At 43.1% G+C, this 24597-nt stretch overlaps 2 protein-coding genes across 3 annotated transcripts in view; both read left to right on the top strand.

The window, feature by feature from the left end:
* Positions 1–2818, top strand: part of LOC124046893 — a 75137-nt gene extending 72319 nt beyond the window's left edge. The window contains exons 24-27 of the mRNA XM_046367667.1: positions 294–520; positions 701–796; positions 878–1053; positions 1246–2818. Of these exons, the coding sequence (XP_046223623.1) occupies positions 294–520; positions 701–796; positions 878–1053; positions 1246–1863 (1117 nt within the window). The 3' untranslated portion in view covers positions 1864–2818. The remainder of the gene's footprint in view (positions 1–293; positions 521–700; positions 797–877; positions 1054–1245) is intronic.
* Positions 2819–6326: 3508 nt separating this feature from the next.
* LOC124046112 (histone lysine demethylase PHF8-like) lies at positions 6327–23772 on the top strand. Of its 2 annotated transcripts, none has more exons than XM_046366128.1 (21): positions 6327–6647; positions 7431–7790; positions 8740–8825; positions 9183–9303; positions 9751–9911; positions 10365–10506; positions 10631–10817; positions 11119–11281; positions 12853–12940; positions 13162–13268; positions 13384–13475; positions 13671–13760; positions 14215–14490; positions 14712–14794; positions 14902–15077; positions 15516–15723; positions 16092–16435; positions 16831–16926; positions 17123–17232; positions 18526–18874; positions 23263–23772. In XM_046366128.1, exons 2-21 carry the CDS (start codon positions 7693–7695, stop codon positions 23349–23351), a joined length of 3066 nt encoding a protein of 1021 aa, XP_046222084.1. In that variant the 5' UTR covers positions 6327–6647; positions 7431–7692; the 3' UTR covers positions 23352–23772. The 2 variants fall into 2 exon arrangements, with proteins under 2 accessions (XP_046222084.1, XP_046222083.1); XM_046366127.1 differs by having other exon boundaries at positions 9174–9303.
* Positions 23773–24597: the final 825 nt, after the last annotated feature.

Here is a 24597-nt window from a genome sequence, read left to right as displayed (position 1 = left end):
TGTTTATTGGGAATTCATGTTGTGCAGTCAATGACCCATCTGGGAGACAGAGGATAAAAAAGGGACAGGGTTTATTTTCAGTATCATTCAACATGTTGATGTTTCTTCTATTTTGACTGACCAATTTTTACTCTTTCTCCCACGCACCCACTCCCTGCCTGTCTACATTCTCAACATCTGACTCTTCTCTCCTCCTCAACTCTGTCGCTCTGCCATTAATGATCTTCCAAACCCCATTCTCTTCATGTCTCCGTCCTCCATTCCTCCCCCTGTATTTTACCTCTCTTCCCCAGGCACATCAAGGAGGTGGTGTCCCTCCACGCTCAGCAGAACAGAGAGCTCCAGGAGCTGTACAGACAGCTGCGCTCCCTCAAAGACCACCAGCAGACCCTGCCCCGCACCCCACCCTTCCCCTCCGGGTCCCCAGCCCTCTCCCCCCGCAGGCACAGGCCAGCCAAAGCCAAGCTCCGACCAAGACCCCACTCACACATGGACAACAATGGACTCGCTGGTCACCCCGGTAACCAATCTCTCTTTCTGGGTCTACTCTCTCTTTCAGACTTGATCTGTGTATTTCTCTCCCTCGGTCTTCTCTCTTTGGCTTCTCGCTCTCTGTTTTATCTTTCCCTCTCTCTCACCTGATCATCTCTCTCCCACTGAATGTGATATGTGATATCTGACTCTGTTGTCTCTGCTGAAGGTATACAACAGTCCAGTAGTTTCTCAGGGGGAGAACAGAGAAAACTGCCGCCATACTGCAACCCAGAACAAATCACCCTACTGACTACCAAAAGAGGTAATGGTTTCACCGAAACCTAACTCTTCCTCTGAGCAAGTAGCAAGTTTGATTGATTTTCTTCCCTTTCTCTCTTCTCAGACCACAATCCTCCCTCCCAGGTTGCCAGAAAGAGCATGTTCACAGATGACTTGCACAAACTGGTGGATGATTGGACGAAGGAGACAGTGGGTCCCGCCGCCCCCAAGCCCTCGCTCAATCAGATCAAGCAGATTCAGCAGGTGCAGGAGTTGGGAGGGTGGCCACAGGCCACAGAGGTAATGCACCAGGCCTCACATGACCTATACGTATATAGTGCATGTGTATTTATTGCCCATGTACAGTATTCCATTGCCAATGTATTGTGTACATGCTTGTACATTTTTGTACAATTCAGTGTATGACTGCAAGCTACCAAAAACTGTTGGATGTCGTTATTGTGTGTCACATTAGTGATGTCTTCGTTCCAGGTGGCTCCTCCTTGTTGGTTCCCTGTGGCACCACTGAACCCCCAGGCCTCCCCAGCCCCCTCCAGCCTCACTGCTCCAGCTCAGTACACCACTGGGGGGGGCCAGTGGAGTGGGGTGGTGGGACCACCAGGACCACAACAACAACAAACACACATGCCTCCAGTCCCTCAGCTGCATCAAAGTTTACACCTCCAGCAAGCCCAGCCTACTCACCCATTACAGATACAACCCCTAATCCAGACTCAACTACTGTCTCAGTCCCTGTCTCCCGTAGAGCCACAGACAGGGCAACAACAGATACCCCAGCAGCCCCATTTAGGTGTAGGAACCCCACCTCCGAATCAGAATAAACCTCTGTTGCCTTCCCAGGTGTCCCCATCGTCTCAGCTGGCCCTAGCTCAGCCTGGGTGTCTGATTCCTGGGTCTAGCAACAATGCGGTAGTGGAGCCCATAGACACTGGCGCTGCTCCTGCTGCTCCTGCCCCCGGTGGCTCCGGGGGGACATTGTGCTTCTGCTCCTCCTCCTGCTCCTCCTCCTGCTCTGCTGCTGCTCGACCATCCAGTGCCAAACTTCACCCCACGCCCCCAACCTCCACTCTTCCTCTGGGACAGCAGTAAAAAGAAAATGAGAGGGGGGAAGAGTGAGTTCGATTAGGATGGAACAAGGGAAGTAGAAAAAAATATGGAGATGATGGATGTGTAAAAACCATGTGGAAAGTTTGAGAGTATGTATTTTATGAGAGGTAATGTCTGACAATGAGAAAATGGACGCCATTATATTTGTAAAGATGAGATGGTAAGTGAATGTGAGAGATGGTTGAGTCTATGTAGACAGAATATGTACAGACAGAGGGCAATATGAAACTCTTGGGAGGGGGGGTCATGATATTGGTGTGTTTGAGATGTACAAAATTAGGTAATGTGTGTGTGTGTGTGTTTGTGTTGCCATTGATTTCCTCAGTACATATTCCTTGTGTATTTTGACACTAAGTAACAGTCATGTTATTTTTAAAATCGAACTAAGTTTGACCCAGAACTCTTCCTCCCAAGCTGAGACATGAAGGAACAGAAAACATTGACATATTTTTGTTTTGTTTTTGTCAATGCTTACTTATATCGAAAAGGACTATGAATTTTAAGTGCAATTAGTAACTGTCATCTAAATTGTATCATCCTGTGATGTCCTGATTTGTCTGTGGTGGCGTTTAACCAAATAATTTTGTAGAAGCACGTTGACAACAACCAACCAAACATTTACGCATTAACTGACATATTACATGAGTATAGCACAAATGTTTCAACAGGCTACCAATGAGATATAAAGCAGGTGCAACAACAGCATGTTACAGTAACACCACAGAGCATGGTAATAGTGGTGCTACCTGGCTATTATCACTACCACAATGCCACTAAGCACACTGCTGTACAGTCTAGTGCACGGGCAAGGCATGTATTTCGTGGATTATAATTTTTTACATTGATAAATAAGTGTCAATTAGTAGATTAAAGAAGATTTTAAATGACATGTTGAGTAACATGATTAAATTGTGATCAATATATGAATATGTTCAGTGACCTTACGGCTACAATGTACCTTGACTTGCCTGCAATCTGCTTGCACTTGTGCTTATATTTCTCACGTCTGCTGTTGTGCACAACAACAAACTCTGAGGTAATTTATTGATCAGAAATAAATCTGTTTTATTTGAGCTAGAATCAATTTGTTTTAGGGCAATATTGAATTTACTCAATACCAATTGCTACACTGCAAATCAAAGGTGTCATACAAGGAAAACTGATAAGAAAACAAACTGCCAAGTAATTTTATGGAATGGGGAAACCAACTATATGGGCTGTCCTCATATTGCCTTTTAGAATGAATACTTTACTGTGTGTGTGTGTGACAGTTTTATTTTGTGTGACAAAAGCTTTGTAATATTGCTGCACTGCATCACAAATCGAATCCCCACTACTTCCATAAAAGCAGACTAACATTAGTTGTTACTGTACCAGACTGTTTACCTATAGAGCCCATCATGTATTGGTTCTGTCTCTCCTCAAGACGTCAAAGAAGTCAGTTAAGTGAGTGGCGCTCGAACCCATAAAGTCCATAGTAATACAGTGCGTCCCAAATGGCACCCTAATCTTGTAAAGTAGGGTACCATTTGGGACATGACTTTACGGCTCCCGAGTGGCGCATTTCTGTGCCAGAGGCGACACTACATACACCCTGGTTCGAATCCAGGCTGTATCACAACCGGCCGTGATTGGGAGTCCCATAAGGCGGCGCACAATTGGCCCAGCGTGTCATTGTAAATAAGAATTTCTTCTTAACTGACTTGCCTAGTTAAATAAAGGTTTAATTCAAGAAGTGTCATTGAAAAAAAATAGTTTGTTAGGCAGCATTGTGAGAGCCTTTTTCTGGATTTAAGTATTAGTGAACATTTTTGTCCTTAACAAGTTGTTTTACGTGTGAATTACTCTTTTGTAAATTCGACTAGAAGGATCTTTAACAGATCTGCATGCACACAGCAAAAGGTTTACTGACTTCCATTTCTCAACTTACTCCAGTGAGTGACAGGGATGCACATGGACAATGAGATACAGTACAATCATCATTGCATTTAGCTATACATATAAATGTGAACATTGATAAATACTTTTTCTGAAAGCTTACTTGGTACTATAAGTTTTATAGTTAAATCAGTGTTTCTGTTTTTATTTAAATGTATAATGATAGAGAGTTTTTCCCACAGCAAAGAGGAGATGGTAGAGCATATGTGAAAGACTGCTTCATAGTGAGCTGAAAACTCACTAAAACTAATGAAAGTGGGAGGAAAAACAAAACATTCATTTTGGGGAGCTAAAACAGTTGGTGCTTATAGTTGTTCACAAACTTAACACTTTACCAATTGCATATGAATATATAGTTTAACATAATGGTTTTCAGTATTTATGTTTTATTTTTATGAGACAACCCACATTTTCACAGTAAAATAGTTTAATATTATTAGTGGAGGGGAGGAAGTTACTGTGCTGTCAAGTCAATACTAACATGTTGACTATATGTCACAGCTTTGATGATATTCATGAAAAGGAAATGTGGAACTCGCCCTGATGTGTTACCAAAATGTAATCTAAAGGAAAAAAATATTATTTTTGTATTTTGAAATGGGGTTGTACAAAATGTAAAATCGTGTTCTTCTGATCAGTATTTGAAAATATGAGGTTATCTGACACTAGAAAACATTGCTTCTCATCTCTGTTGGAGTCCCCCCAGGATATATTCTATTCCTCTCAGACTTTGTGTTGAAACAGAGTAATAGCTACATCATGTTTCAATTGTGAGAGGTTTTGTCAGTATGGTTCTAATCATAGAGATATACTGTATCAACTTGTTTTTATCTCTACGGAAACTTGATTCACTGGACAAACAATGAAACACCGTCAAGAGGTAGGCCTAGACTACCTTTAGGCCATTGGGCTCATCTAACACACACTTCTCCTGATATTACACCTGACTGAGAACCAATGATTTAGAAGGACATTTAAATACAAAAACCTATAAATAAAATGTATGTTTCTGGTGATTTAACCTCTGTAATATTGTAACTAATTCAATTGTTGATTTTATTTATGTTTTTGTAACTAATCAAAATAAATGGTGTTAAACATCAAACTGTTAATGGGCATTTTATTGCTTATTCTGTTGGACCCACACCTGTCTTCAATTTCACCAATCTTGTCATACGGTTGAAATAATTGATATACACTGAACAAAAATATAAACGCAACATGTAATGTGTTGGTCCCATCTTTCACGAGCTGAAATAAAAGATCCCAGAAATATTCCAAATACAAAAATATTACTCTCAAATGTTGTGCACAAATTTGTTTTTATCCCTGTTAGTGAGCATTTATTTGCCAAGAAAATCCATCCACCTGAAAGGTGTGGCATATCAAGAAGCTTATTAAACAGCATGATCATTACACAGGTGCACCTTGTGCTGGGGGCAATAAAAGGCCACTCTAAAATGTGCAGTTTTGTCACAAAACACAATGCCACAGATGTCTCAAGTTTTGAAGTATTGTGCAATTGTCATGCTGACTGCAGGAATGTTGCCAGAGAATTGAATGTTAATTTCTCTACAATATTTCTCCTCTGTAGTTTTTGAGAATTTGGCAATACGTCCAACCGGCCTCACAACCGCAGATCACGTGTATGGTGTTGTGTGGGCGAGCAGTTTGCTGATGCCAAAGTTGTGAACAGTACCCCATGGTGGTAGTGGGGTTATGGTATGGGCATGCATACGCTATGGATAACAAACACAACTGCATTTTATCAATGGCAATTTGAATGCACAGAGATAGCGTGATGAGATCCTGAGGCCATTGTTTTGCCATAAATCTGCAGCCATCACCTTATGTTTCAGCATGATAATGCACTGCCCCATGTCACAAGGATCTTTACACAATTCCTGGAAGCTGAAAATGTCCCAGTTCTTCCATACCCTGCATACTCACCCACTGAGCATGTTTGGTATGCTCTGGATCGATGTGTACGACAGCGTGTTCCAGTTCCTGCACAACTTTGCACAGTCATTGAAGAGAGTGGGAAAACATTCCACAGGCCACAATCAACAGTCTGATCAACTCAATGCGAAAGAGATGTGTTGCGCTGCATGAGGCAAATGGTGGTCACACCAGATACTGACTGGTTTTCTGATCCACACCCCTACTTTTTAAAAAGGTATCTGTGACCAACATATGCATATCTGTATTCCCAGTCATGTGAAATCCATAGATTAGGGCTTAATGAATTCCTTTCAATTGACTAATTTCCTTATATGAACTGTTAACTCGAAAATCTTTGAAATTGTTGCATGTTGCACTCATATTTTTGTTCAGTATAATTACAGGCCCAGGTTGTTATTGCAGTTATTACAGTGCAATAGCTGGTTACTACACTAATTACTCAACTGTAATGTAAATATTGTTTCATTTTGTGTGTAGGCATACATTTGAAGTATTGATGTGCCGCCGCTATTGTAGTTCTTCACTAGCGCAACTTTATTGTTCCTTCAATTACAGACAGTTTATGCGAGTGCTTTGAAATGGCGTTGCTCCATCACAAATGTCTGTATTTCTGAGTTGTTTATAGTAACAGTGCTCATGTAGTGGTCTTTTAATCTTTTCAAACCCTGCAATATACATTTTGTGACTTAACCGACACACCCGGGTATCATTTGTGGGGGGAAAAGACAATGCAGTAAGGGCTATTTTTGAATACTTTGCGCTGCATAATAAGGCCTCATCGATCCTCAGCCTTTCGTAAGGATTTCAACCGATTTCGAATGCTTGGCCGGTGGCCCCTCTGCAGCAATCGGACATTTTAAATCCCGGTAAGAAATTATTTCGGACCAATTTTCTTAACGTACAACTTACTTATGAGTAATTCAATACTATTTTCACGACAAACTAATATAAACTAGAATATATTTAGCTAAATATAGACTTATCCGCTGTTTAGCTAACGTTACCAGCTAACTTAAGTTGCTAAGCTTAGCAAATGGTAGCTAGCATGTTGCGCTAACAACTAAGTTACTGTAGCGAATAAACAGCTGGCTATGTGTGGTCTTGAATTGCAACTAACGAAAAGATAGCGTTGAACTAATACACATTACCAGCTTGCTATGAATCGGTAACGTTTAATTACCTGCGCTTTTCGTTTGTTAGCTAGTTACGTTAGCATAGTCTAGGTACTTGCGAAAAGCCATTGTTAGCCAGGCTGCAGTGTTTACAAATCTAGCTACTATAGTTAGCTAGCTAAGCTGCTAACTGGCTAATGTTACTTTCCCTCCCCTAGTACTAGCTAATTGGCCAGTTATTTGTCTGAATTCCAATTCATATGCGAGAGCTGTCAGACATTTTGCAAGGCCTACCCCTCCCCATAAATGTATTAGCCAGTTTAGAAGTGTTATTATTAGCTAGCTAACTTTTGTATTGCCAAATCGTGGGCTAGCTTACTATTCAGACCCACTGCTAGCGAGCCAAGTATAGCAACTTACAGTGAGAACCTTCGGTCAGTAAAACGACTTAGAGGAGCTTATCCTCAAATGAACACCCACATCCCTGCAGACTTTTTGACAGATATGTTCGTGCTCTCTTCTTTCCCATTTCAACAGGTGCCTAATCATGGCGAATACAATGCACCATGTGTGACAGAAAGCAGTGGGCTAGGCACCTATTCCAAGTGAAGTGACACACCACAGTTAACCTGTTACTGGCACTGCCCTGTGCTGCTTCAGTACAAACGCCATTTGAACTATATATTTTTTTTCAGAGCTCAATGCAACCGTAAACTAATTCTAATTGCAAACTAGTGTCGTGCTGCCATATTCACAGAGTAGATTTAAGCCTAACTGTCAGTCAGTTTACACTCCCAGTATGGCGTCTGTTCCAGTGTACTGCCTGTGTCGCCTGCCCTACGATGTCACACGCTTTATGATCGAGTGTGACATATGTCAAGACTGGTTCCATGGAAGGTAAGTTATACTTCAGTTTCATTAAACATTACTACACTGAACAAAAATATAAACACAGCATGTTAAGTGTCAGTTGGTAGAGCATGGCGCTTGTAACGCCAGGGTAGTGGGTTCGATTCCCGGGACCACCCATACGTAGAATGTATGCACACATGACTGTAAGTCGCTTTGGATAAAAGCGTCTGCTAAATGGCATATATTATTATTTATTATATTAAGTGTTGGTCCAATGTTTCATGAGATGCAGTAAAATATCCCAGAAATGTACCATATGCACAAAAGGCTTATTTCTCAAAAATGTTGTGCACAAATTTGTTTACATTTCTGTTAGTGAGCATTTCTCCTTCAAGATAGTCCATCCACCTAACAGGTGTGGTATATCAAGAAGGTAATTAAACAGCATGATCATTACACAGGTGAACCTAGTGCTGGGGACTAAAAGGCCACTCTAAAATGTGCAGTTTTGTCACACAAAGCTACAGATGTCTCAAATTATGAGGGAGCGTGCAATTGGCATGCAGACTGAAAGAATGTCCACCAGAGCTTTTGCCCGAGAATTGAATGTTTTAGAGAATTTGGCAGTATGTCCAACCGGCCTCACAACCGCAGAACACGTGTATGGCGTTGTGTGGGCAAGCAGTTTGCTGATATCAACGTTGTGAACAGAGTGCCCCATGGTGGCGGTGGGGTTATGGTATGGGCAGGCATAAGCTACAGACACAATTGCATTTTATCGATGGCAATTTGATGCATATCAGTATTCCCAGTCATGTGAAATCCATAGATTAGGGCCTAATAAATGTATTTCAATTGCCTGATTTCCTCATATGAACTGTAACATAGTAAAATCAATGTAATTGGTGCATGTTGTGTTTATATTTTTGTTCATTATAATTGCTGACTGTATACAGTAGGCTATGAGTACATTTTTGTTTGTTTGTTTGTCTAGTTGTGTTGGAGTGGAGGAAGACAAAGCAGCAGAGATTGACCTGTACCACTGTCCCAACTGTCAGGTCACCCATGGGCCCTCTGTCAGTAAGTCCCTCTCAGTCTCTTTGAATTTGCTTCCCAGGCTGTATTTTTATATTTCACCCATATTTCAAACCTGTTTGAATCTGTAGCATCAGGTGTGCTAGTTCTGAATACATTCTGAGTGGCTAGGGGTACTCTAGGACAAGATTAGGGAACCCGGCTCTATAGAATTACACATGCCAATACACATAACAATTCCTCACTTCTGTCAGTTTCGTTACCTGGTCTGCCTTTAGTAATACTACTAGTAGTAATGTAAGCCTAGTAGTAATAGTACACTAGTAGTGTGGTTGTAATTGCACAAGTAGTAGTAACGTGGTTGTAATGCAAGTCTGTTGTTGTCCCCTGTATGTTCCGCAGTGAGGAAGCGGCGTGGAGGTACCAAGCAGGCTGATGCTGGTGGAAGAGAAACTTCTGGTCGACCAGTAAAGACAGGCAGCCCGCAGTTTGTCAGGGAGCTACGAAGCCGCACCTTCCCAAGGTAAACCTCCCATATTACATTATGTCTATACGTGTTCATTCTCTTCCACGCTGTCTTTTATCTAGCATGAACATTCACCTAAAATGACCGCCTCGCAGAGAAAGAACCCAACCCGACACTTATAATGTAAATTATTTCATGCGTAGCGTTTTGCTTGCGTCCATACAGTATAGCGTCTCAAAACTATCTGAGTGATCAACAATATGGCTTTTGAATCTGCATTTTTTTAAATGTCAGATAATGTATCATTTCGAGTGGTACTTTAATTATTTTCTCTAACTTTACAGTTCTGACGTGGTTCTCATAGAAGTTGAATTTTGCATCATAATACCATATCTGCCATATTGAGTGTACGGTGAAATTGCAGCAGTCTGGGACGCTTTTCCCATTCGTTATTCTATTTCTCTGTGTCCCTCACTATTTTCCAATCTCTCTGTGTATGTGCAGTGCTGATGAGGTATTGTTAAAGCCGTCGGGGGCCCAGCTGACAGTGGAGTTCCTGGAGGAGCGCTCATTCAGTGTTCCTGTCATGGTCCTCAGGAGGGACGGCCTGGGCATGAACCTGCCCCCGGGGAACTTCGGAGTCAACGACGTAGAGCACTACATCGGTAAACCTCTCCATCTTTAGCAGAAATTTTGGTTTCACATGCAGTTATTTTAATATTTGCTTGTTTTCCCCACATCATTAACTAGAACACTGATTTATATGTTGTCTTCTATGGTACATTTACCTACCTTAGTTGAATGCACTCTAAGTAAGTAAGTCTCCTTCGATAAGGGCATCTGCTCAATGATTAAAATTTCAATGTAAACCTGCAACTCTACATACAGTACAAGGCTCTGTCATACCTGCTCTTTAACTAGTCATGTCTCAACTTGACATTCCATTACCATAAGAGATGTAACCTAGTGTAGGTTACCAGAGGAAACTACGGTCTTATCTCACACAACAAGACCTCTGTGAAGTTGAGATGTTGTATATGATCACGGTGCAGGAATAAAGCACCCTGTGTGGAGAACGGCAAGACGTGTTTTATTTGTTGATTGCGTGTTGTCTATAGGTCCGGACAGGGAGATTGATGTGATTGACGTGTCTCGCCAAGCTGACCTGAAGATGCGCCTAGGGGACTTTGTGGAGTACTACAACAGCCCCAACAGAGACCGAGTCCTCAACGTCATCAGCCTAGAGTTCTCTGAGACCAGGTACACTACACTGCTTGTTCTTGTGTCAATGCACTCATTGGTTGGTATTGCTCTCTGGGGGTCTTCCTTGTCATCAGTACGTAATTTGGTTGAACAAAAGTCAAATGTCAATTTTCTGTCACAGGCTGTCAAATTTGGTGGAGACTCCGAAGATAGTGAGGAAGCTGTCGTGGGTGGAGAACCTGTGGCCTGAGGAGTCTGTGTTTGAGCGGCCCAACGTCCAGAAATACTGCCTCATGGGGGTCAAGGACAGCTACACAGACTTCCACATCGACTTTGGAGGCACCTCTGTCTGGTACCATGTACTACGGGTAAGAAGAGAGCAGTTATTGGGACATTTTATGGGCCAGATTGTGTAAAGGGACTGTTGGAACTAGGCATTCTTCCTGCTGTGCTGACATGCATAATTGGAGCGTTATATACTAGGAGACTTGAGCGATATAACATTTGAATGTGTGATGTCCATGCCTGACTTTACCTTGTTCATCATTGTAATGCTGTGTCTGCCTGACGGATGACAATTCTCTCCTTTTAACTCTTCCACTTTCACGTTGATGTGGAAACGGAAAGGTTGACTAATGAGCGCTGTCACTGTCTACGTGTGTCTCTCAGGGTGAGAAGATATTCTACCTGATCTCCCCCACGCCAGCAAACCTTGCCTTGTTTGAGCGCTGGAGCTCCTCGTCCAATCAGAACGAGATGTTCTTCGGGGACCAGGTGGACATGTGCTACAAGTGCTCTGTCAAACAGGGGAACACGCTCTTCATCCCAACAGGTATTCAACAAAGTGTAGTCAGATGTTATGGTTGGTCTTCTGAAACAGGGACTAGTGCTGTGACAGGCCTGTTATTGCTTCTGGTGATGGGTTTTATATACAGTGCATTCCTGGTGGAGCTTGTCAGAACTCCGTATATTATGTGCCGGTTCATATACACTACCAGTCAAAAGTTTGGACACACCTACTCATTCAAGAGTTTCTTAATTTTTACTATTTTTTTACATTGTAGAATAATAGTGAAGGCATCAAAACTATGAAATATCACATATGGAATCATGTAGTAACCAAAATACTTTTAAACAAATAAAAATATATTTTATATTTGAGATTCTTCAAAGTAGCCACCCTTTGTCTTAATGACAGCTTTGCACACTCTTGGCATTCTCTCAACCAGCTAAATGAGGTACTCACTCACCTGTTGATTGTGCCTTTAAGTTGACTGTGACTTTAAACAGCGTGGAAAATTCCAGAAAATGATATCATGGCTTTAGAAGCTTCTGAAAGGCTAATTGACATAATTTGAGTCAATTGGAGGTGTACCTGTGGATTTCAAGGCCTACCTTTAAACTCAGTGCCTCTTTGCTTGACATAAAAAAAAAATGTAGACCTCCACAAGTCTGGTTCATCCTTGGGAGCAATTTCCAAACTCCTGAAGGTACCACGTTCATCTGTACAAACAATAGTACGCAAGTATAAACACCATGGGGCCACACAGCCGTCATACCGCTCAGGAAGGAGATGCGTTCTGTCTCCTAGAGATGAATGTACTTTGGTGCGAAAAGTGCAAATCAATCTCAGAACAACAGCAAAGGACCTTGTGAAGATGCTGGAGGAAACGGGTACAAAGGTATCTATATCCACAGTAAAACGAGTCCTATAAACTTGAAAGGCCGCTCATCAAGGAAGAAGCCACTGCTCCAAAACCGCCATAAAATGTCAGACTACGGTTTGCAACTGCACATGGGAACAAAGATGGTACTTTTTGGAGAAATGTCCTCTGGTGTGATGAAACAAAAATATAACTGTTTGGCCTTAATGACCATCGTTATGTTTGGAGGAAAAAGGGAGGGGGGCTTGCAATCCGAAGAACACCATCCCAACCGTGAAGCATGGGGGTGGCAGAATCATGTTGTGGGGGTGCTTTGATGCAGGAAGGACTGGTGCACTTCGCAAAATAGATGGCATCATGAGGAAAGGAAAAGTATGTGGATATGTTGAAGCAACATCTCAAGACATCAGTCAGGAAGTTAAAGCTTGGTTGCAAATGGGTCTTCCAAATGGACAATGACTCCAAGCATCCTTCCAAAGTTGTGGCAAAATGGCTTAAGGACAATAAAGTCAACTTTTTGGAGTGGCCATCACAAAGCCCTGACCTCAATCCTATAGAAAATTTGTGGGCAGAACTGAAAAAGCGTGTGCAAGCAAGGAGGCCTACAAACCTGAAACAGGTTTCAGGTAGCTTGTGGAAGGCTACCCGAAACGTTTGACCCAAGTTAAACAATTTAAAGGCAATGCTACCAAATACTAATTAAGTGTTTTCAATGTACTTGTGTGTCTCTCTCTCTCAGGATGGATCCATGCTGTACTGACTCCTGTGGACTGTGTGGCTTTTGGAGGGAATTTCCTACACAGTCTCAACATTGACATGCAGCTCCGGTAAGTCCCTTCACTCCTTCCTCCTACTAAAACGTGAGTCGCATCACTTGCGGTACTCAGTTTATCTGAACTGATCATACCAACATTTCTCTACCATTCACAACTACAATGCTATTTTGAAAATGGGTCACTCAATACATTTCAATTACCATTGTACTATACATTCAATTGACCAAATGTTTATAACCATTCATTCTGTGTTCTTCTTCTTTCCCCATCAGAGCGTATGAAATAGAGAAGAGGTTGAGTACAGCCGACCTGTTCAGTTTCCCAAACTTTGAGACTGTGTGCTGGTATGTTGGCAAGCACCTGCTTGACACATTCAGAGGTGAGGTGCTTCATCATAAACATGCTTTTCCCCCCTCTGCTCTCTAATGAACTGCATTTCTTTGGGCAATGTATGTCAAGAACCTTGATAACGTCTATGTTGATCTATGTTGCAGGTCTGAGAGAAAACCGCAGACACCCTGCTACCTACTTGGTCCACGGAGCCAAGGCCCTCAACAACGCTTTCCGCACCTGGACACGCAAAGAGGTAGCTCTTTACTGTAGGCCCCCTTATGTATGCATTCATCAAGCCTTTATAGCAGCCACTGAAGACTTTATAACATCTGTCATAGTCCGTCGCTAACATTATGCGCAATTGCACAAGATATCAGGAAGCTAGTTGTAGTGGGCGCAATAGTTGTTTGTGTCTTATGGTGACGTAATGTTTTTGTCCTCCCACCAGTCGCTGACTGACCACGAGGTGGAGATTCCAGAGACCATTAAGACCCAGCAACTGGTCAAGGACCTGGCCAAGGAGATACGACTGGTGGAGGTAAGCTGGCCTGGGGAGGTGGAGACACTGACCAATATTTTCTTACTTTTTTAAATTGATTATATTTATTTAACTAGGCAAGTCAGTTAAGAACAAATTCTTATTTACAATGACGGCCAAACCCTAACGACGCTGGGCCAATTGTTGGCCGCCCTATGGAACTCCCAATCACGGCCGGGTGTGATTCAGCCTGGATTCAAACCAGGGACTGTAGTGACGCCTCTTGCACTGAGATGCAGTGCCTTAGACTGCTGCACCACTCGGGAGCCCAAAAGAGTACACTGAGGCAAACTGAGCCAAGATACTAGACTGGCCTAGTTGTTCATCTACCATCATATCTGAGCCTGTACAGTTCAGGTCACCACTATAGTGAGTCCCTATCAGGCATATGAGTGTGTATGAATTCATTTCAGTCTGGCTTACTGAGAGTACTCTGTCCTCTCTGCCACTCCAGGACATCTTCCAGCAAGGCCGCCCTGCGGCTCCTTTCACCTCTACACAGGGCTTCCCCTCGCCCCTCCCCAAAGCCTCCCCTCTAGCCATCTCCCAGAGCCCTGGCCGCCCCCCGGGGAAGAAGAGAGGCCCCAAACCCAAGGATGTGTCCCCCAGTCCCAAAAAGAAGGGCCAAAAGGGCTTAATGAAAGAGGCAGGGGAGCTGGATCTCCTGGAGATCCACACCAAACACACACTGAAGAAATGCCAATCTGGTAACAAGAAAAACAAGAACAAGGTATGTCTGTTCAATTGGTGATTGATGTGCCTTGTCCTTGTCGAATACATTTAATAAATGAAATGCACATTTATATAGTCCTTTTACCTAAAAAGAAAATCCCTCCGGGACAAATAAAGTTGTGAAAGTTCTAGTTTTATTCAGCTCTGAACCTGAGTACAGTGTTTGTTTGCATGGATTTGTGATGCTAATGGATGCTTGTGATTTCTCTCCATCTCCAGTTTGAGCTACCCTTGGAGGAGTTCCAGGGGAAAATGAGCAAGAGCAAACTGAAGCTGGTGCTGACCAACGGCAAAATACAGGGGTAAGACTGGGATGTCAGGCGACCTCTTTATCTCTTATCACGTACTGTTTGCATTTGACATTGTGTCATCGACACGTTCATAGAAGTTTCTTTCTTTCTGACCACAGCAAGAAGGGTGGACGTTCGGGCGGCAGTAACAGTGCCGGCCGGGCCCCTCACTTCCAGCACCATGCTATGGGAGGGTCTGCACTGTCAGACTTTGAGTCAGAGGACGAGCTACAGATTGACGAGACACCTCCTCCAAGACGCAAGGCTGGGGGATCCAGCAAGAAGAAACTTAGTGGTAAGTTTACATGATATAGTACAAATGGAAATATACTTTGAGAGCACTTCTTTTGTGATAGCATTACTAATCAATAAAAAAAATGTTTTCTGATCTTGTTGGGGCATTCGGTTCAGCTGTCCGAGCCTTGAGGCTAAATTGATATGAAGGCAATAAAAAACACTTTTTAGGCGTCCTCTGGGATAGAGTGGCGTAATCTACCAGTCAGTTTTATCATTGGTGTCTGGGGCAGGTTTGGTCCGTTGGTGGAGCAAGGAACAAACTATAAACCTGATGGAAAATGCCTGGACCGTTTTCCATCAGAGCACATGTTGTAACAACCTTTTGCTAATGAAAACGTACAAGTGTAGCATTTCTATTAGTTCCTCCCCATTTCACACAGTTTCAAATGTTATTCTTCCATTTTGTGCCTACTGAACAAGATTCTGTTTCCGTCAGGTCTTCCTAGGAAGCTGCCGAGGGCCAAGCCATGCTCTGACCCCCATCGCATCAGAGAACCAGGAGAGGTGGACTTTGACATTGAGGAGGACTACACCACAGATGAGGAGGAGACCATGACTGTCCATGGCGTGAAGGGTGGAGCAGGAGGAATCCTGGACCTGCTGAAAGCCAGCAAACAGGTGGCAGGGCTGGACTCTGCACTCAGGTAGGGCCTGACTGACACTTCTGGACATTTCAGAAACCTTAATCATATTGTTTTATTCTCAATACCAGCCCTCTGCAACTTGTGTTCAGATATTCTGAGCAGTCAGACTACCACGTATTGTCTTATCTATTTGAAGTCAATCATTCGAAAAATGTATTTGCATTCTGCCTTGGCATCAGATTGCCAATGGAAAAATGTATCCAAAATGGGAGCCAATGAAGTTGGGAGAATGAATGTTTCTCTCACTGCCTTCATAAACGGAACAGGTTAACTTGCGTAATAGACATTTTTGCAACATATGTCCTCTACATTTTAGTGCTGTTTGTGTGGTGATCATTCATCTCTTGTCCTCCCTCTCCACCCTCCAGTGAGGAAGCCCCAGCCTCTCCCAGCACGCGAGATGCCATCCAGGGCATGCTCTCCATGGCCAACCCTCCATCCTCTTCCTCCTCCTCCTCTTCCTCCTCTTCCTCCCCTCGGTCTGTCTCCGGAGGGCTTTCTGAGGGCCTAGGCATGGTCAAAGAGAAAGGAGGGCGGGCCGTGTGGGTGACAGGAGCCAATAAGAGCAGAGGGGGAGGAGCCTCCAAAGAGAAGACAACTTTCCAACGCCCTGGGAAGCGGCCTGTCAAGCGGCCGGCCCGTCACCTTAGCGACGAGGACAGCCCAGACGAGCAGGAAACTCTGGGCACCTGTTTTAAAGACGCCGAGTATGGTGAGTCAGAGGAAGAATCTCAATTGAGATTCTCCCATAGGCTGTGTGCGTCCCAAATGGCATCCTATTCCCTGTATAGTGCACTACTTCTGACCAGGTGAGTCATGGGAGCAAGGAGCAGAAGAACATACCCATGGCCTGGCTACTGCTCAGAGACTACTCCCCTTGCCCTGGCTGCATTAGTTTTGGAATGGTCTCAAATTTGCACCCTCCGCCAAACTGGTTACCCAGGCGAGCTAAAACAAATGCACGAACATTGGGTTTAGCTCACCTGGGAACTAAATCATCGAATCAAGGCACTATGATGGATACTAAACTAAATGATCCAATGATGTCACTATCATTATCCTGCCTGACTGCTCAACCCTCCTGACCAACCCCTGTGTGTGTTTCAGTCTATCCCTCCTTAGAGTCTGATGAGGAGGACCACGCCAACAAGGCCAAGATGAAGAGGAAGAAAAACTGGGACGACACTCCTTGGAGCCCCAAAGGTACTCACTACTCAACCCATTTTCAAGTGTTAGACAGTGGACATGTTTCATGACCAAACCGACAGCGAAGGACTTTTGTTGATACTTAGTTGAACATGTAATAACCATCTGTAGGTGGACTCTCCAAATAAAGACTCCAAATAAAGTGTTACATATCATTGATTAATTCCGCAAACATCTTTTCTTATTCCCTCAGCCCGGGTAACCCCCACCCTGCCAAAACAGGAGCGCCCAGTGAGGGAGGGGGCCAGAGTGGCGTCTGTAGAGACTGGCCTTGCTGCAGCTGCTGCCAAACTGGCACAACAGGTGAGATGAGAGGAGGGGAAATACTTTTGGTCATGTAGTGTATATTCCAACATCTCATTCCAAAACGATGGGCATTAATATGGAGTTGGTCCCCCCCCTTTGCTGCTATAACAGCCTCCACTCTTCTGGGAAGGCTTTCCACTAGATGTTGGAACTTTGCTGCGGGGACTTGCTTCCGTTCAGCCACGAGCATTAGTGAGGTCTCTGATGTTGGGAGATGAGGCCTGGCTCGTAGTCGGCGTTCCAATTCATCCCAAAGGTGTTCGGTGGGGTTGAGATTAGGGCTCTGTGCAGGCCCGTCAAGTTCTTCCACACCGATCTCGACATCACTCCAGAGAACGCATTTCCACCACTCCAGCCGACGCTTGGCATTGCGCATGATTATCTTAGGCTTGTGTGCAGCTGCTCGTCCATGGAAACCCATTTCATGAAGCTCCGACTAACATTTATTGTGCTGACTTTGCTTCCAGAGGCAGTTTGGAACTGTAGTGAGTTTGGAACTCACTGTTTGGAACTGTAGTGAGCGCTGTAGTGAGCGTTGCAACCGAGGACAGACCACCACATCGCGGCTGAGCAGTTGTTGCTCCTAGACATGTCCACTTCACAATAACAGCACTTACAGTTGACTGGGGCAGCTCTAGCAGGGCAGAAATTTGACAAACTGACTTGTTGGGAAGATGGCATCCTATAACGGTGCCACGTTTTAATTCACTGAGCTCTTCAGTAAGGCCATTCTACTGTCAATGTTTGTCTATGGAGATTGCATGGCGGTGTGCTCGATTTTATACACCTATCAGCAACGGGTGTGGATTAAATAGCCAAATCCACAAATTTGAAGCGGTGTCCACATACTTTTGTATATTGTGCATGTTAGGGGACAGTTTGGGACAAGTTCATGTTCTGAAAGAGGTAGGGCAGGTAGCGGTAGTACCCTTTACTAAATCTTACACCCATTCAAATACATTTTGACGGCTCCTGAGTGGCGCATCGGTCTAAGGCGCTACATCTCAGTGCTAGAGGCGTCACTAATGACCCTGGTTTGATTCCAGGCTGTATCACAACCGGCCATGATTGGGAGTCCCCATAGGGCAACGCACAATTGGCCCAGTGTAGGCCGTCATTGTAAATAAGAATTAGTTCTTAACTGACTTGCCTAGTTAAATAAAATTAAATTAAAAGATGAGACAATCACCAAAAGACAAAGGAGAGCCAAATGTTGAGATGCTCTGAGGAGCTAGGGAATATGATTGAATGTCAAATGCTGTCTAATATTTCTATTGTTTATTCATCCAGGAGATCCAGAAACCCACCAAGAGGAAGTACACCAAAAAGCCCCGCCCCGTTGCCCCACCACATCCACCTCCTCGGGCCGAGCCGTCCCCTCCCTCCCCCCCTCTAGCCCCGGAGCCTCCCACCCCTGACTTAAGCCCTGAGCAGAGGGTGGAGTGCTACTCTGCCAGCCTACTGGACCATGAGTACACGGCAGGCCCTGGGGGCCCCAGAGGGAGTGCGGCTATGGCTCCTGGGGTGTTCCTCACCTCCAGACGACCCTCCCTCTCCCCCCAGAACAGCAGCACTTACTCCCCCTCTACAGCCTCCCCCGCTGGGCTAGCTAGCCCCGGCAGCGCTGGAGCTGGTGGAGGTAAGTACATAAGTGCTTGGGGTAATTGTCTTGCTGGAAGATCCACTTTTGACCAAGTTGCTGCCTTCTGGCAGAGGCAACAAGGTTTTGGGCAAAATGTCCTCGTACTGGGTAAAGTTTGACCTTATTTTCTTTACAAGCATCCTTCTTTCAACGCCAAACCAACCACTGGTGTGCGTGGCCAAAGAGCTCAATACATTTCAGCCTAAAACCTGGTTGCCTCTGCCAGGAGGCTGAAACTTGGCCACAAAGTCAACATTTTGCAATGGCCATCTGTCTCTGGACTTGAAACCAATTGAAAACGTGTGGTTTGAATTGAAGAGGGAAGTCCATAAGCACCAACAAAGGATATCAAGGATCTGGAAATATGCCATAAAGATGAATGGTCTAAGATCCCTCCCGATTGGAGGCAGGTAGCCTAGTGGTTAGAGCTAGTAACCGAAAGGTTGCAAGATCGAATCCCTGAGCTGGAAAGGTAAAAATCTGTCGTTCTGCACCTGAACAAGGCAGTTAACCTACTGTTCCTCGGCCGTCATTGAAAAGAAGATATTTTTCTTAACTGACTTGCCGAGTTAAATAAAATATGTTCTCCAATCTCATTAAATATTTTAGAAAAAGGCTCAGTACCGTTGTCCTCGCAAAGGGGATGGTGCTGAAGTATTGGAAATAGAGGTGGCAATAATTTGAATATTTTTGAGAGAACATATTACTTGTTAAAATCTCTTTCTCTGAGCAAGTATATAAGTATAATAATATACACTGAACAGAAAAACAACATGTAAAGACATTTTTCATCCACACAAAAATATAATTTTCCACATTTTGTGCAGACATTTGTTTACATCCATGTAAGATTATCTTGACAAAGGAGAAATGTTCACTATCTACTAGACAGGTGTGGCATATCAAGAAGGATGATCATTACACAGGTGCACCTTGTGCTGTGGACAATAAAGGCCAGTCTAAAATGTGCAGTTTTGTCACACAACACAATGCCACAGATGTCTCAATTTTTGGGAGTGCGTGCAAATGGCATGCTGACTGCAGGAATGTCCACTAGAGCTGTTTCCAGATAATTTAATGTTCATTTCTCTACCATAAGCCGCCTCCAACGTCATTTTTGAGAATTTGGCAGTACGTCCAACCAGTCTCATAGCCGCAGACCACATGTAACCAGGCCAGCCACCTGGACAGCTGATGAAAGTGCGGGTTTGCAGAACCAAATAATTTCTGCACAAACTGTCTAACTGTCTCAGGGAAGCTCGGCTGCGTGCTCGTCGTCCTCACCAGGGTCTTGACCTGACTGCAGTGCGGCGTTGTAACCAACTTTAGTGGGCAAATGCTCACCTTCGATGGTCACTGACACGCTGGAGAAGTGTGCTCTTCACAGATTAATCCCGATTTCAACTGTACGGACAGCGTGTATGGCATCGTGTGGGCGAGTGGTTTGCTGATGTCAACATTATGAACAGAGGGCACTGTCAATGATTAGTAGAACAGAGATACCGTGACGAGATCCTGAGGCCCATTGTCATGCCATTCATCCACCGCCCTCACCTCATGTTTCAGCATGATAATGCACAGTCCCATTTTGCAAGGATCTGAACACAATTCCTGGAAGCTGAAAATGTCCCAGTTATTCCATGCCCTGCATACTCACCATACATGTCACCCATTGAGCACGTTTGGGATGCTCTGGATCGACGTGTACGACAGCGTGTTCCAATTCCCGCCAATATCCAGCAACTTCGCACAGCGATTTGAAGAACAGTGGGACTACATTCCACAGGCCACAATCAAAAGCCTGATCAACTCTATGCGAAGGAGATTTCGCGCTGCATGAGGCAAATGGTCACACCAGATACTGACTGGTTTTCTGATCCATGCCCCTACTTTAAAAAAAGATCTCTGTGACCAACAGATGCATATCTGTATTCCCAGTCATGTGAAATCCATAGATGAATTTATTACAATTGCCAGATTTCCTTATATGAACTGTAACTGAGTAAAATATTTGAAATTGTTGATTGTTGCGTTTATTTTTGTTCAGTGTAATCTACCCTTTTTTTCATACACAATATAGTTCAGACATCATGAAAATAAATTAACCATTTTTTGAGGCGTCTAATAGACAGCTGACTGAATGACAATGCAGCAGCAGCACACAGAAATAGAACAGGCTTGCAACATCTAACCCTGGCAATTAGATTGGTTAACTAATTCGTACACTCACAATGGCTGCCTGGTATTGTGATGCAATAATTTCCATGGTAATGTGAATGTTCATTCAAATGATGTTTAACTGATGTGCCCCATGCAATGGAATATATTTTTTGTAATGTCAGTTGAATCAGCAAATTACAGCATATATTTGAGTACATATTTTACTTATGGGTACACTCTTAGTAGATGTGGTAAAGAGGTCAATCAAAGTCGGCCAAAACAATGAAATTGCCATGGAAACGCATGGGGGAAAGTGCCTCGGGGTACTAAAAGTTAGTCTACTTTTAGGCTATTGTTTGTGTATTTCACATTATTTCGAAATATAATGCTTGTATGGATGTCAACCCCAAAACATGTTCATGTCATTGTTACGATCAACTACATTACAGTTAAACATTATTTTGACCACCATCAACCATTTCTGTATGCTAGCTATGCTAACCATCTTATACAAACGTTAGTTAGCATTTAGTAGTCACTTCTACATGTTATATAGCAAATATATCCAAATTGGACTGAAGTAAGTACATTCTGGGCCTGTTACAGTACATAAAACATGAAGGTTTTGGCGAATATCCACTATGTTAGATCAGATTTGTTGAATGTTCTCCAATCTGGTAAATGGAACTTCTGCGTTCCAATGACTCCTTTACCACATCTATGGCTGCCAGTCCACCCATTATGCCATCATAGAATGAGGACGCCCATTCTATTAATTATATTTCTATGGCGGCACATGCAGTCAGTTGCGGGGGGAGAAAATGTGCGCCCCCCGCCAAACAGTTATTACGGGGACTGCGGTCATTTGGTCGACCAATTAAAAATTCCATGATCGTCACTGCCCTATTTTTTTTTTTTTGCTCATCTTTATTTTATTATTTTTTTTCACCTTTATTTAACCAGGTAGGCTAGTTGAGAACAAGTTCTCATTTGCAACTGCGACCTGGCCAAGATAAAGCATAGCAGTGTGAACAGACAACACAGAGTTACAGTAACTCTGTGTAGTAAACAAGTAACAAGTCAATAACACAGAAGAAAAAAATGGGCAGTCTATATACAATGTGTGCAAATGGCATGAGGAGGTAGGCGAATAATAAAAATTTTCAGATTAACACTGGAGTGATAAATGATCAGATGTTCATGTACAGGTAGAGATATTGGTGTGCAAAAGAGCAGAAAAGTAAATAAATAAAAAACAGTATAAAAACAGTATGGGAATGAGGTAGGTGAAAATGGGTGGGCTATTTACCAATAGACTATGTACAGCTGCAGCGATCGGTTAGCTGCTCGGATAGCTGATGTTTGAAGTTGGTGAGGGAGATAAAAGTCTCCAACTTCAGCGATTTTTGCAGTTCGTTCCAGTCACAGGCAGCAGCGTACTGGAACGAAAGGCGGCCAAATTAGGTGTTGGCTTTAGGGATGATCAGTGAGATACACCTGCTGGAGCGCGTGCTACGGATGGGTGTTGCCATCGTGACCAGTGAACTGAGATAAGGCGGAGCTTTACCTAGCATGGACTTGTAGATGAACTGGAGCCAGTGGGTCTGGCGACGAATATGTAGTGCGGGCCAGCCGACTAGAGCATACAAGTCGCAGTGGTGGGTGGTATAATAATATAATAATAAAGAATAAAGGGTGCCAATCATTTAGGTCAAGGCTGTAGAAACACACTGGTAACTTCACAGCACATAGACATGAGTTCAGGGGTTAAAGTTCTTTCTCCGTCACTGTGGCGGATTTCTTTCATATGGATTCATTTTTTTCATTATTTTAATAATACATGTTTTTATCCAATTGAACAGGACTGTAATTGTTTACATGTACAAATGATCCTCTTTCTCTAAAAGCATGATGGTCATTCCTTTTTTTTGTGTTTTTTTTTTGACATGAATGTGTAAGTTAACTTTCCCACAGAAAATCAATCTGAGATCGACTTAAGTTTCAGTCATGGGATTTTTTTGTTGTTGCTGTAACCCCTGTGAGTTGTGTTCATTAGGGCACACAACAGAAAACATTTCAGAGCGGAATATGAAAATGACCTGTCCAGATAATGGCTCCCTGTTTGTCTGTTTTCCTCCATTTGGTGTCTAATGAACAGAATTCCTAAATGTGACAAACTGTTTTCTTACCCATTGCTTTATTCCTTCTTTCTACCTCCATCTCAGGGAAACGTCCAAAGAAAGGACTTGCAACAGCAAAACAGAGACTAGGAAAGATTCTGAAAATACACCGCAATGGGAAGCTTCTCCTGTGAGAGGTGCTTTGGGAGATATGGATGGATGGAGGACAGATGGATGTAAATTAAAGAGGACCTGAAAGACATGACTGCTTTAAGAGAAACTGTTTATATTTTTAAATCTATAATTCCATTTTTTTTTTCATCTGGTATCTTCACCGGCACCTGTCATTCACTCATGTTCTCACTCTATACCAGTTTCCAGTCCTTAATAATTCAGAATGGATTGAATCTATATAGCTGTTTTGTAGCACTGAAATAGTCAGCATTCTACTTTGGTACTCTGCTTTCACATTTGGTATTATTTATACTTTGATATTAAAAAATATATATACACACACTACCATTCAAAAGTTTGGAGTCACTTAGAAATGTCCCTGTTTTTGAAAGAAAAGCATATTTTTTTGTCCATTAAAATAACAACAAATGAATCAGAAATACAGTGTAGACATTGTTAATGTTGTAAATGACTATTGTTGCTGGAAATGGCTCATTAAAAAAAATATATATATATACAGAGGCCCATTATCAGCAACCATTACTGCTGTGTTCTAATGGCACATTGTGTTAGCTAATGCAAGTTTAAAGGCATAATTGATCATTAGAGAAATAATTGATCATTAGAGAACCCTTTTGCAATTATGTTAGCACAGATAAAAAAATGTTCTGATTAAAGATGCAATACAACTGGCCTTCTTCAGACTAGTTGAGATCAGTAGTTTGTGAAACGGATGCCTCAAGTCCTCCACTGGCAGCTTCTTTAAATAGTAACCGCAAAACACTAGTCTCAATGTTAACAGTGAAGAGGCGACTCCAGGATGCTGGTCTTCTAGGCAGAGTTGCAAAGAAAAAGCCATATCTCAGACTGGCCAATAAAAAGATTAAGATGGGCAAAAGAACAGACACTGGACAGAGGAACTCTGCCTAGAAGGCCAGCATCCCGGAGTTTCCTCTTGAGACTAGTGTTGGCGTCTGTTTCTCAAACTAGACACTCTGATGTACTTGTCCTCTTGCTCAGTTGTGCACCGGGGCCTCCCACTCTTTCTATTCTGGTTAGAGCCAGTTTATGCTGTTCTTTGAAGGGAGTAGTACATAGTGTTGTTAGGGATCTTTAATTTCTTAGCAATTTCACGCATGGAATAGCCTTCATTTCTCAGAACAAGAATAGACTGACGAGTTTCAGAAGAAAGTTATTTTTTCCTGGCCATTTTGAGCCTGTAATTGAACCCACAAATGCTGATACTCCAGATACTCAACCAGTCTA

Source organism: Oncorhynchus gorbuscha, linkage group LG10 (assembly GCF_021184085.1).
Source record: "Oncorhynchus gorbuscha isolate QuinsamMale2020 ecotype Even-year linkage group LG10, OgorEven_v1.0, whole genome shotgun sequence".
Lineage (NCBI taxonomy): Eukaryota > Metazoa > Chordata > Actinopteri > Salmoniformes > Salmonidae > Oncorhynchus > Oncorhynchus gorbuscha.
This window is presented reverse-complemented; position numbering and strand designations above follow the sequence as displayed.